This window comes from Oncorhynchus masou, chromosome 18, assembly GCF_036934945.1.
Source record: "Oncorhynchus masou masou isolate Uvic2021 chromosome 18, UVic_Omas_1.1, whole genome shotgun sequence".
NCBI classification, from domain to species: Eukaryota; Metazoa; Chordata; class Actinopteri; order Salmoniformes; family Salmonidae; genus Oncorhynchus; species Oncorhynchus masou.
Genome location: NC_088229.1, coordinates 70138452 through 70151784, shown reverse-complemented (window position 1 = coordinate 70151784; position 13333 = coordinate 70138452). Strand labels below are relative to the sequence as shown.

At 44.9% G+C, this 13333-nt stretch overlaps 1 protein-coding gene across 2 annotated transcripts; it reads left to right on the top strand.

Moving 5' to 3' along the window:
- The first annotated feature begins 1771 nt into the window (after positions 1–1771).
- On the top strand, positions 1772–12329 carry LOC135505212 (forkhead box protein K2-like). Of its 2 annotated transcripts, none has more exons than XM_064924386.1 (9): positions 1772–2274; positions 3613–3807; positions 6347–6497; positions 7192–7338; positions 9298–9491; positions 9780–9982; positions 10080–10340; positions 10463–10660; positions 10823–12329. In XM_064924386.1, the coding sequence occupies exons 1-9, from the start codon at positions 1994–1996 to the stop codon at positions 11032–11034; spliced, it is 1842 nt and encodes a 613-aa protein (XP_064780458.1). In that variant the 5' UTR covers positions 1772–1993; the 3' UTR covers positions 11035–12329. The 2 variants fall into 2 exon arrangements, with proteins under 2 accessions (XP_064780458.1, XP_064780457.1); XM_064924385.1 differs by having other exon boundaries at positions 1773–2274; positions 10820–12329.
- The last annotated feature ends 1004 nt before the right edge of the window (positions 12330–13333 follow it).

Below are 13333 nucleotides of genomic sequence, written 5' to 3'. Positions count from 1 at the left end.
CCGTACCCCTGCACATTGACTTGGTACCCCTTGTAAACTCAGCAAAAAAAGAACCGGCCCTTTCTCAGGACCCTGTCTTTCAAAGATTATTTGTAAAAATAAAGGGTTTAAACACTGTTTCACCATGCTTGTTCCATTAACCATAAACAATTAAGGAACATGCACCTGTGGAACGGCCGTTAAGACACTAACAGCTTACAGACGGTAGGCAACTAAGGTCACAGTTCTGAAAGGACACTTAGGACACTAAAGAGGCCTTTCTACTTGCTCTGAAAAACACCAAAAGAAAGATGCCCATGGTCCCTGCGTGAACGTGCCTTAGGCATGCTGCAAGGAGGCATGAGGACTGCAGATGTGGCCAGGGCAATAAATTGCAATGTCCGTACTGTGAGACGCCTAAGACAGCGCTACAGGGAGACAGGACGGACAGCTGAACATCCTAGCAGTGGCAGACCACGTGTAACAACACCTGCACAGGATCGGTACATCCGAACATCACACCTGCGGGACAGGTACAGGATGGCAACAACAACTGCCTGAGTTACACCAGGAACGCACAATCCCTCCATCAGTGCTCAGACTGTGCGTAATAGGCTGAGAGAGGTTGGACTGAGGGCTTGTAGGCCTGTTGTAAGGCAGGTCCTCACCAGACATCACCGGCAACTATGTTGCCTATGGGCACAAACCCACCGTCACTGGACCAGACAGGACAGGCAAAAAGTGCTCTTCACTGACCAGTCACGGTTTTGTCTCACCAGGGGTGATGGTCGGATTCGCGTTTATCGTCGAAAGAATGAGCGTTACACAGAGGCCTGTACTCTGGAGCGGGATCGATTTGGAGGTGGAGGGTCCATCATGTTCTGGGGCGGTGTGTCACAGCATCATCGGACTGAGTTTGTTGTCATTGCAGGCAATCTCAACGCTGTGCGTTACAGGGAAGACATCCTCCTCCCTCATGTGGTACCCTTCATGCAGGCTCATCCTGACATGACAAACCACCAGCCATACTGCTCGTTCTGTGCGTAATTTCATGCAAGTCCTGTCCTGGAACTTGCAGGTGCTTTTGTGGAAGAGTGGGGTAACATCTCACAGCAAGAACTGGCAAATCTGGTGCAGTCCATGAGGAGGATATGCACTGCAGTATTAATGCAGCTGGTGGCCATACCAGATACTGACTGTTACTTTTGATTTTGACACCCCCTTTGTTCAGGGACACATTATTCAATTTCTGTTCGTCTGGAAGTTGTTCAGTTTATGTCTCAGTTGTTGAATCTTGTTATATTCATACAAATATTTACACGTGTTAAGTTTGCTGAAAATAAACGCAGTTGACAGTGAGGAGATGTTTCTTGTTTTGCTGAGTTTATGTAGCCTAGTTATTGTGCTGCTCTTTTTCCTTTAGTTTATACAGCAAATTGTACTTACATACTTTAAAAAAAACTCTGCATTGTTGGTTAAGTGTCTATTTTGTTCATTGAATGTGACAAATAACATTTGATGAGGAAACCAAATTGTAATTTGGGTGAACTACCCCTTCATGAATCTACAAAACTCCAATCCGGGTCGTTAATAGCAGATTCCATCGTTTCCATTCAGCCATCGATATGCGCTTCAGCCTGCAGTGCAACCAACCGTGATTTTTACATTCTATTTATATTTTGGCTGTCATTGGTAAACAATGTGTATCTGCCTACCCAGTCTTTGAAGGGATTGGGACGTTGAGCTATCAGTCATCTCCTTTCCTCCCATTTGGCCTCCATTGGTTGGCTGTTGTCTTTTCTCTTTCTCTCTGTCGCGGCGGTGTGTCGGAGCTGCTGTGTCCCCGATCTGGCACGTTCCAAGCCAAATTCTTAACGGTTTTACAATTGGATTCCCCTTTTACGAAACCTCCACATTTCTAAACCCTGCCGGAATTAAAGCCAGTGCTCCCTAATTAGCGCCTATCCCCCCCCCCCCACACACACACAGTCTCAAAATTAGAACCCCCAAGAAGATGGCGGTGGGGTCGGCAGTCGCCCGGCTTGAGGGCCGAGAATTCGAATACCTGATGAAGAAGAGGTCGGCGACCATCGGACGGAACTCATCGCAGGGCTCGGTGGACGTCAGCATGGGCCACTCCAGTTTCATCTCCCGCCGGCACCTTGAAATTTTCACCGCGGGTGAAGACGGGACCGGTAGCGGGGAATTTTACCTCCGATGCCTCGGCAAAAACGGGGTATTTGTTGACGGGGTGTTCCAGAGACGAGGGGCTCCACCTCTGCAGCTCCCACGAATGTAAGATGGGGTAGTATTTGATATTTTATGTCGCGGTAGAACCGCTAAGGTAAAGGTGATGATATTCTGACCTCGCGTTGTTATTGTTTTGTTCCCTGGCCGCCGCACGTGTTGTGACAAACACCCGGCGCCTGTCCACACAGCGAGCCGCTGGTAACGCTGGCTTTGTTTGCATAAGGGTTACGCGAAGCACAAACACATGTTTTTTTGTCATTTAACAGGTACTGTATTTGGCTGGTTATGTCTGTATACATATGTCTTGCTATCAAAACGTGTCTACGATGGAAAATGTATGTAGCTAAGGTTAGCTGTACTTGTGCAATGGGCCATGCTTTGGCTACATGTCAGCTTGGTTTCTAAGCGGATGTGTTGCAATGTTTGCACAGCATAATGTTCAAAGATACTAGCCTGCACCGTGTTTTGTTATTGTCAGTATGGGCTGTATATCAAGCTGAATTGATAGTTTTTCCAAATGTTACCCGGCGTTTCTGTTTACATTCTAGCAGACGCTCTTATTCAGAGGGACTTACAGTAGTGCGGGCATATTATTTGTCATACTTTTTCGTACTGGTCCCCCGTGGGAATCGAACCCACAACCCTGGCGTTGCATGTGTCATTCTCTACCGACTGAGCAGGAAATTACAATAGTGGGTTAGAAATAGCATTGATTGGTACGCAGTTCTATTAAATCATAACAATCGGATTCTTTTGAATATATGTTTTATTGTCATATACACTGGAAAGGTGCAATGAAATGTGGTGTTTTACTGGTCTGAAATGTCAAATAGTTCTATGTCACAGTCAACTGGTCCCATAGCAGGTGATATGGTCCAAGTATACCCCAATGCAATAGTAAGTAAGAACTGTTATGTAAGCTCCATGTATAAACCCTGTTAATAGGCTAACTCTTCTGACCCTTATCAGAGTGCCTCTGTCTGTGTTGATACCCATTCAACACTGCTGCTGGCGTGTTGCTGTCAGAATGCAGACTTAAAAAAAAAAAACTAGAATAGTCAGTTAAGAAGAAAAAAATATTATTTACAATTGCAGCCTACCCGGGCCAAACCCTCCCCTAATCAGGACAATGGGCCAATTGTGTGCTGCCCTATGGGACTCCAGATCACAGCCAGTTGTGATACATCCCGGGATCAAACCCGGGTCTGTAGTGACACCTCTAATACAGTGATGCAGTGCCTTAGACCGCTCCGCCACTCAGGATCCCAATTAAAGAGACATTCTCACTGTTATTGTTGAGTGAGTCTGGGTAGGTGTGGATGGTTGTTCTACTATTGTGTCCTTAGACTCTCTCTCCCGCCCCTTTCTTTCGCTGTTCTCCAGGTGCTGTCTCCGGTTCCCCAGCACCAACATCAAGATCACGTTCACAGCCCTGTCCAGCGATAAGAAGGAGCGTCGGAACGTGTCGGAGTCACCGGTCAAGCCCGTCCAGCCACAGATGGCGCCGCTGACCATCCACATTCCAGACAACATCGGCCACCTCATAAGCCCCCTGCCCTCACCCACCGGCACCATCAGGTGAGACTGGAGTGAAGTTGGAGCCATGAAACGTTCAGAGCGTTGCAGATGGCAGGGTTATTCAAATCTGGATCAGGAAGCGAGTGCCGCCACTGATTTTCAAAAACAGCAATACTCCGAACCTCCAGGCTCAGATGTGAATACTCCTAGTCGAGCTGGGCGATATGGACAAAAATACATTTCGTGGTAAATTGACTGAATTATCACAATAATGATAAATTGAACAATATATTCATAACATTAACATGCACTAGTAACTTTTGAAATATTTCCCTTAAAACTACTAATACAACGTTTGAATGTTGTAGCTATCAATTTTCCAGTTACCAATAGCCCATAGTAGCAGACTTATTTCGTTTAAAACTTCACATTCCTTCAATGGCTAAGTATTGTAATTATTGATCAGTAAAATGTCCATGATAAATGGTCGGTATGGATACCTTTTGGGTTTATCGTCCCAGCTCTAACTCCTGGCATATACACTGAGTGTACAAAACGTATTAAGAACACCTTCCTAATATTGAGTTGCACTCCCCCCTTTTGCCCTCAGAATAGCCTCGATTGGTCGGGGCGGCAGGGTAGCCTAGTGGTTAGAGCATTGGACTAGTAACCGAAAGGTTGCATTTTCAAATCCCCGAGCTGACAAGGTACAAAATCTGTCGTTCTGCCCCTGAACAGGCAGTTAACCCACTGTTCCTAGGCCGTCATTGAAAATAAGAATTTGTTCTTAACTGACTTGCCTAGTAAAAAAAAAAAATGGACTCACCAAGGTGTTGAAAGCGTTCAATAGGAATGCTGGCCCATGTTGACTCCAATGCTTCCCACAGTTGTGTCAAGTTGTCTGGATGTTGTTTGAGTGGTGGACCATCCTTGATACACACAGGAAACTGTTGAGCATGAAAAACCCAGCCGTGTTGCAGTTCTTGACACACACCGGTGCGCCTGGCACCTACGACCAGACTCCGTTCAAAGGCACTTCCATGTTTTGTCTTGCCCATTCACCCTCTGAATCGCACACATATACAATCCGTGCCTCAAGGCTTAAAAATCATTCTTTAACCTGTCTCCTCCCCTTCATCTACACTGATTTTGTTGTGGATTTAACAAGTGACATCAATAAGAGATCATAGCTTTCACCTGGTCACAGTGGAAAGAGCAGGTGTTTTATACAGTGCCTTGAGTCTTCTTGGCTTGGCACACCTGTATTTGGGGAGTTTCTCTCATTTTTTTCTGCAGAACCTCTCAAGTTCTGTTAGGTTGGATGGAGAGTGTTGCTGCACAGCTATTTTCAGGTCTCTCCAGAGATGTTAGATCGGGTTTTTCAGGCTCTTGCTGGGCCGCTCAAAGAAATTCAGAGACTTGTCCCGAAGCCACTCCTGCGTTGTCTTGGCTGTGTGCTTAGAGTCGTTGTCCTGTTGGAAGGTGAACCTTCGCCCCAGTCTGAGATCCTGAGCGCTCTGGAGCAGGTTTTCATCAAGGATCTCTGTACTTTGCTCTGTTCATCTTTCCCTCTATCCTGATTAGTCTCCCAGTCCCTGCCTCTGAAAAACATCCCATCAGCATGATGCTGCCACCACCATGCTTCACCGTAGGGATGGTGCCAGGTTTCCTCCAGATGTGACAATTGGCATTCAGGCCAAACAGTTCAAGTGTGGTTTCATCAGACCAGAGAATCTTGTTTCTCATGGTCTGAGAGTCTTTAGGTTCCTTTTGGCAAACTCCAAGTGGGCTGTCATGTGCCTTTCACCGAGTAGTGGCTTCTGTCTGGCCACTCTAACGTAAAGGCCTGATTGGTGGAATGCTGCAGAGATGGTTGTCCTTCTGGAAGGTTCTCTCTCATCGCCACAGAGGGACTCTCGAGCTCTGTCAGAGTGACCATTGGGCTCTTAGTCACCTCCCTGACCAAGGCCCTTCTCCCCCGATGACTCAGTTTGGCCAGGTGGCCAGCTCTAGGAAGAGTCGAGGCTGGTTAAAAATTATTCAGTTTAAGAATACTGTGTTCTTTGGGACCTTAAATGCTGCAGAATTTTTTTTGATACCCTTCCTCAGGTCTGTGCCTCGACACAATCCTGTCTCTGAGCTCTTTGGACAATTCCTTCGACCTCATGACTTAGTTTTTGCTCTGACATGCAGTGGACCTTCTATAGACAGTTTTCTAAATCCTGTCCAATCAATTGAATTTTACCACAGGTGCACTCCAAGTTGTAGAAACATCTCAAGGAGCTCAATTTCGAGTCTCATAGCAAAGGGTCTGAATACCTAGGTAAAGAAGGTATTTTTGTTTTGTAGATTGCTTAGGATTCATTTTAGAATGATATTGTAACTTGTGGAAAAAGTGAAGGGGTCTGAATACGTTCCGAAGGCACTGTACATACTGCTTCACCAGGGGAGGTTTCAGGCCACTATGGTTATGGGTTAGGGGTCTTGGATGCTTGTTGGATCTGAGATCTTTTCTGCCATCGCAGGATGTCCTTGTTCATCACCAAACCACAGTCTCTCCCACTCAGTCTCACCGTTAAATTGTTTCTCGCCCCAACAGTGCTGCCAACTCCTGTCCAAACTCCTGTCCGTCAAGTCCCCGAGGGGCGGGTCTGTCTGGCTATAGGATGGGCCGCGCACTGACCGCTGACCTCATCAATGAGAACTCCCAATCAGACGAAAAGGACGGCTCGGGGGGAGACAGCCCCAAGGTGAGACACCAGCATCCCAATAGTCCCAAAGTGGCTTCCTCTCCTTTCCTCCACGCTGATATGAAGAGGTCAGGCAAAGCAGTATAATTGAAGTCAAATGAGAGACCTGTCCATCTCTTACAAAGCCTTGTCAATGAAGGAAAGAAGATGAGAGGATTCCACTTTAGACTATTGATGTTTTCGCCCAGTGTTGGGATGAACCGGTGAAGAAGTGAAGCGTTCAGAACGTTGAATATAGAAATGAGTCTCATCGAGTTAAACAAATCCCTGTTTTTCCCTGACAGTCCTATAAATTCTACACAATGCGTTTCTCTCTCCGTGTTCTGTAATGTGGCGCCGTCCTGAACACACCCCTGACTCCATTGTCTTTAGAGGTAGAACCCAGGGTGATGAAAAAAAACCGTTGGTTTTGCTTTGGTTCTCTGGGATCGGTTACCCATTGAAGGAAAATGTAGACTTTGGAGTGACAAATCCTGGTGAACTATAACTCTACTTGTTTTCAACGTGTGTGTGACTAACGTGAAACTGAAAACAAGTTCTCACAAAACCGAACACTTGAACCTTTTTTTTTAAAATAAAAATGTTTATTGACCCAGATAAACACACGCAATACATACACATCAATCGTAGCATAAATCTAATCCAATATCTGTGGCATGAAATAAAATGCTTTCTCAATTTGTTCTGTCCTCAGGATGACTCCAAGCCGCCATATTCCTATGCCCAACTAATAGTCCAGGCCATCACCATGGCCCCCGACAAGCAGCTGACTCTGAATGGGATTTACACACACATCACCAAGAACTACCCCTACTACAGGACCGCAGACAAAGGCTGGCAGGTTGGTGAATCCACCCTGTATTTCATCCTGCTATTTCTCTTAGAATGAGACAAACTGACATCTACGTAAAACGCCAGTCTTTCTAAGTTATCCATTACAACCTGTGTCTCATGGTTTTGAACTCTTTGTCAGTTATATCTTTCTGTTCTAGAATCTCATCTATTGTTTCTTTCGCTCTTTCTGTCTATAATTCCATCCATTCTCACTATGTCTCTCTACTCTGCTGTAGAATCTCAATCTGCCATAACCTTCCCATTGTAATGAATACTCTGTCTACTGTGTTCTAGAATCTCAATCTGCCATAACCTTCCCATTGTAATGAATACTCTGTCTACTGTGTTCTAGAATCTCAATCCGCCATAACCTTCCCATTGTAATGAATACTGTCTACTGTGTTCTAGAATCTCAATCCACTATAACCTTCCCATTGTAATGAATACTGTCTACTGTGTTCTAGAATCTCAATCCACCATAACCTTCCCATTGTAATGAATACTGTCTACTGTGTTCTAGAATCTCAATCCACCATAACCTTCCCATTGTAATGAATACTCTGTCTACTGTGTTCTAGAATCTCAATCTGCCATAACCTTCCCATTGTAATGAATACTCCGCCTACTGTGTTCTAGAATCTCAATCCACCATAACCTTCCCATTGTAATGAATACTGTCTACTGTGTTCTAGAATCTCAATCTGCCATAACCTTCCCATTGTAATGAATACTCTGTCTACTGTGTTCTAGAATCTCAATCCGCCATAACCTTCCCATTGTAATGAATACTGTCTACTGTGTTCTAGAATCTCAACCCACCATAACCTTCCCATTGTAATGAATACTGTCTACTGTGTTCTAGAATCTCAACCCACCATAACCTTCCCATTGTAATGAATACTGTCTACTGTGTTCTAGAATCTCAATCTGCCATAACCTTCCCATTGTAATGAATACTGTCTACTGTGTTCTAGAATCTCAACCCACCATAACCTTCCCATTGTAATGAATACTGTCTACTGTGTTCTAGAATCTCAATCCGCCATAACCTTCCCATTGTAATGAATACTGTCTACTGTGTTCTATAATCTTCCCATTGTAATGAATACTCCGTCTACTGTGTTCTAGAATCTCAATCCACTATAACCTTCCCATTGTAATGAATACTGTCTACTGTGTTCTAGAATCTCAATCCACCATAACCTTCCCATTGTAATGAATACTGTCTACTGTGTTCTAGAATCTCAATCCACCATAACCTTCCCATTGTAATGAATACTCTGTCTACTGTGTTCTAGAATCTCAATCTGCCATAACCTTCCCATTGTAATGAATACTCCATCTACTGTGTTCTAGAATCTCAATCTGCCATAACCTTCCCATTGTAATGAATACTGTCTACTGTGTTCTAGAATCTCAATCCGCCATAACCTTCCCATTGTAATGAATACTGTGTTCTAGAATCTCAATCCACTATAACCTTCCCATTGTAATGAATACTGTCTACTGTGTTCTAGAATCTCAATCCGCCATAACCTTCCCATTGTAATGAATACTGTCTACTGTGTTCTAGAATCTTCCCATTGTAATGAATACATACTCCATCTACTGTGTTCTAGAATCTTCCCATTGTAATGAATACTCCGTCTACTGTGTTCTAGAATCTCAATCTGCCATAACCTTCCCATTCTAATGAATACTGTGTTCTAGAATCTCAATCCACTATAATCTTCCCATTGTAATGAATACTGTCTACTGTGTTCTAGAATCTCAATCCACTATAACCTTCCCATTGTAATGAATACTCCGTCTACTGTGTTCTAGAATCTTCCCATTGTAATGAATACTCCGTCTACTGTGTTCTAGAATCTCAATCCACTATAACCTTCCCATTGTAATGAATACTCCGTCTACTGGGTTCTAGAATCTTCCCATTGTAATGAATACTCCGTCTACTGTGTTCTAGAACTCGATCCGTCACAACTTGTCTCTGAATCGCTACTTCATCAAAGTGGCTCGGTCTCAGGAGGAGCCGGGTAAGGGATCGTTCTGGAGGATCGACCCCTCTTCAGAGGGCAAGTTGTGTGAACAGGCGTTCAGGAAGCGCAGGCCCAGGGGGGTACCCTGCTTCAGGACCCCACTAGGCCCCCTCTCATCCAGGTAAAACAGTTCTCATTAGAAGTCACATGCTCCTATATTTCCCTCTCGTATATACTGTAGTTTGAAATGGCATGCAGTTCTCCAGCAGTATATTAACTCACCACTACCCCCTGTGGGCTCAGTTAGTCAGTGCAGGTAGAGGAAATTATTTCTCTGTCTGGGACACTGCTCTAAATTATTCAATGGGCTCTGGGTAGGATGTTTCTTTTTGGCATGCAGAACACAAAGATGAATGTACACTCACATTTGCGAATCGTTCTAATAGTCTTCCTGCTGTTGTCCCTTCAGGAGTGCTCCGGCCTCTCCTAGCCACACAGGGGGACTGTCGGCCCACTCCAGTGGAGTGCAGTCCCCAGAAAGCCTGTCCAGGGAGGGTTCCCCTGTGCCCATGGACCCAGAGCCAGCCCGGGCCATAGCCCCCACCACAGCCACTGCCCTACAGCCCAAACTAGCTGTCATCCAGGAGGCCCAGTTCGCTCAGAGTGCTCCTGGTGAGTTATGTTATGTTGGAGGTTGTTGTTTCAACTGTGTTGGTGGGTGGTTAACAACTCCACTTCCTGTCTGACCTCTGATACTTGTCTCTGATAGGCTCCCCTCTAAACAGCCAGCCGGTGCTGATCGCCGTGCAGCGACAGTTACCCCAGACTACCATGAAGCCTGTTACCTACACCATGGCAACGCCCGTCATGACAACAGCTGTAAGCTCCGCCCCCGTCATGCAGACGGTACATGTACTCCAACAGATCCCGATGGTCACCATGGCTACTATTGGTGCTACACAGAACTCTGTCGTTACGGTAAAGACAGAACTGCAGGAGAACGGAGGGGGAGACCACAATGGGGTCAAAGGTGAGGAGACAAAGTTTGGCATATAGATTTACAGTCAAATGTGCATTTTCTTTGCTGTACCAGTCCCTTTATAAATGAAAAACTGTAGTCATGTATCTCAGTGTTTGTCTCTCTTCAACCAGTCAAAGTGGAGCCGGTCCCAGCCGTCACTGCTTCCTCTATAGGCAGGACCAATCGCATCATCCAGACCTCCCAGGCCACGCCCCTAACAACGGTTACCATTTTGCAGCAGGCCCCCCTGGGCCAGCATCGGCTTCCTATCAAGACCATCACACAGAACGGGACTCGCCTGATCCCAATTACTACTGCTGCAAGCACAGGTGAGACACACTCAAAATGGCACCTAACACCCATGAAGCTTGTAAAAAATGGCACGCGTTTGGAATGACTTGTCTAAAATGACCTGCTGTTTCACTCAGTAATGCTTGTTTATGTCAGGGTTACCTTGAATCCAGTAGTAAAACTCTGTCTCCTCTCAGCAGTGGTGAACCCCCTCCACCTGTTGGCAGCCCACGCCTCGGCATCTGCATCTCTGCCAACCAAGAGGCGGAATGGGGAGCTGGCCGACCACTCCGAACCCAAGAGAGTCAAAATGGAAGAGGGGGGTGGCGAGAGCATTATCCCCGCTGTAAACAACTCGCACACAAACAGAGACGAGGAGAATGGGGTTAGTGAAAAGGCCAGCGATGACTAGAGGTCCTGACCCCTCTCCTCAATGAGCCCCCTCTCTGTTCTCACCCCTCCCCCTCGACCAGACTCCCACTCTAAATCACGTTGATCATCTACTCAAAGAGAGGAAAGAGATACAAAGCGTGTGACCAGTAAACAGACCACTCACCCAGTTAGTATAAAAATAGGAAAATAATAATTCAAAAAGAGAAGGCAAATGAAGTTGTTTTGGAGAGACTCAACCTTAAGAGAAGCACGGTAACCCTTCATTATATAAGTTATTCAAAAAGTAGTACATAAAAAAAATTGTTAACAAGATGAAAATGGAACTCTAGACTACCAGAATCACCAAGGCTTCCACTGCTGATTGGTAGGTTCCCCTGTCAGTTTTTACCCAGGACACGCCCCCAATGGAGGGGTGTAGCCAATGGCATCATCCCGGCAGCATGATAGACAAGCTCTTAATATTTGGAAAGAAATGACTTCAACGACCGTTAACAGTAGTGTATTCCCTAAAAGGGAAGTGTGTGTGGAACCATTCCCTGTATCTCTGGCAGCTAGCCTTCATGACGACCTACCTAAAGCAGTCGTGAGTGAGTAGAGATGTCCTATTTTGTTGTACTCGTGTATCCTAGGATCGTCTTTGAGTGTACCACCCGTTTTCCAAGGCGCAGACATTTTTAGTAATAACCATACTAAAAGCTATAAGAAGTGGGTTCGAAAAAAATATTTAAAGTCACCTGATATTGTGGAATCTTTGTTCAGTGAAATGAATGTAGTCTCATTTTCCTTCAAGAAAACACTATCTATTGAGTGGATTGTTTTGTTTTTCTGTTGTCAAACCCAAAAGAAGTTTCCAAATCACTGTACATCTACAGATGTCATATTTTAACAAATATCCTATAAGAAAAAATATATTTCCATGCGTGTTTGACCGTATGCTTCATCAATGCTTTGCATGTTACCGAATTTAGAGAATGTACCTGAGCAGTTAACTGAATATGGAACTCAAGAAAATAAGACTGAATCTATGCTATACTGTATGATTCTGACCAGTAAAGCACTTACCCTCTTCATGTATTTTATTTACCCTTTATTTCTGTTTTCCCTGTCATCAATGGCTGTGTTTACCTTTTTGTGTTGAAAGTCAGCAGTCACCCCTTGCTTGATTATTTTTCTTCTGTTCTGGCTCCCTGAAGTCTCTTCAGATTGTATTTGGTTTCCACAAGGAAAAACAAGTGATATGTTTGTTCTGCTTCGGTGGGTAAATGCATCCTTTTTTTATTTTATATATATATATATAAATTAATTTCAACCTCTGTCCTGTGTCTTACTGTTTTCTGTCGGTGTGTTTTTGACTCTCTGCTACTGGTAAAGGCGCATTCACACAGAGAAACAGACACTCTGTTTTGTCGCCTTGTCAAAGAACATTATTTTCAACCTGAGATGCCTTGAAGGTGCAAATGCCAGCCACGGTGAGATCAACCATCCTTCTGCAAGGCAAAACTGTTGACAGCAATTGAAACCTCACCGTGTAATGTAACGTTGGTGAATCTCTTATTTCCTCTAATGCAGTGGTCTTCTAGGGGCCCAAGGTACAATAGTTTCTGTGACACTGGAGAGAAACGACACTATAGAGAAGCAGCCACTCGGCTAATAGTTAAGATGAGAGAATACCAGTCTAGTTCTAGGAGAGTAGGTAGGACGGGGTTTGTTTCACCATGACTGCAGCTGCATTCCTGTGATTTTTGTTGGTGTTCCAGGAAGTTACTGGGGGGGCAGTGCACAATTGGCCCAGCGTCGTCCAGGATAGGGGATGGTTTGGCCAAGTTTTTTTTTTTACTTAGCTCATGGAGCTCTAGCGACTCCTTGTGGCAGGCTGAGTGCCTGCAGGCTGACTTTGGTCATCAGTTAAAAGGTGTTTCCTCCGACACATTGGTGCAGCTGGCTTAAGTGAGTGGGTGTTAAGAAGCGTGGTTTGGCGGGTCATTTTTCGGAGGACGCATGACTCTACCTTCACCTCTCCCAAGCCGATTGGAGAGTTGCAGTGATGAGACAAGAACGTAATTTTACAAATATATATTATTTAACCTTTAGTTAACTAGGCAAGTCAGTTAAGAACAAGTTCTTATTTATAATGACGGCCTACCAAAAGGCCTCCTGTCAGGATGGAGGCTGGGATGTCATCAAAATATAGGACAAAACAAACATGACAAGAAACACCACATAAAGACAGACCCAAGACCACAACATAGCGTGGCAGCAACACATGACAACACAGCATTGTAGCAGCGCAAAACATGGTACAAACATTACTGGGCACA

Excerpts from the sequence above, each read along its gene's own strand:
- LOC135505212 (XM_064924385.1), top strand. The coding sequence starts at position 1,994 with ATGGCGGTGGGGTCGGCAGTCGCCCGGCTTGAGGGCCGAGAATTCGAA. Across the intron at positions 3,808-6,346 it reads TCACCCACCGGCACCATCAG|TGCTGCCAACTCCTGTCCAA; the intron begins GTGAGACTGGAG and ends TCGCCCCAACAG. Across the intron at positions 9,983-10,079 it reads GTTCGCTCAGAGTGCTCCTG|GCTCCCCTCTAAACAGCCAG; the intron begins GTGAGTTATGTT and ends TGTCTCTGATAG.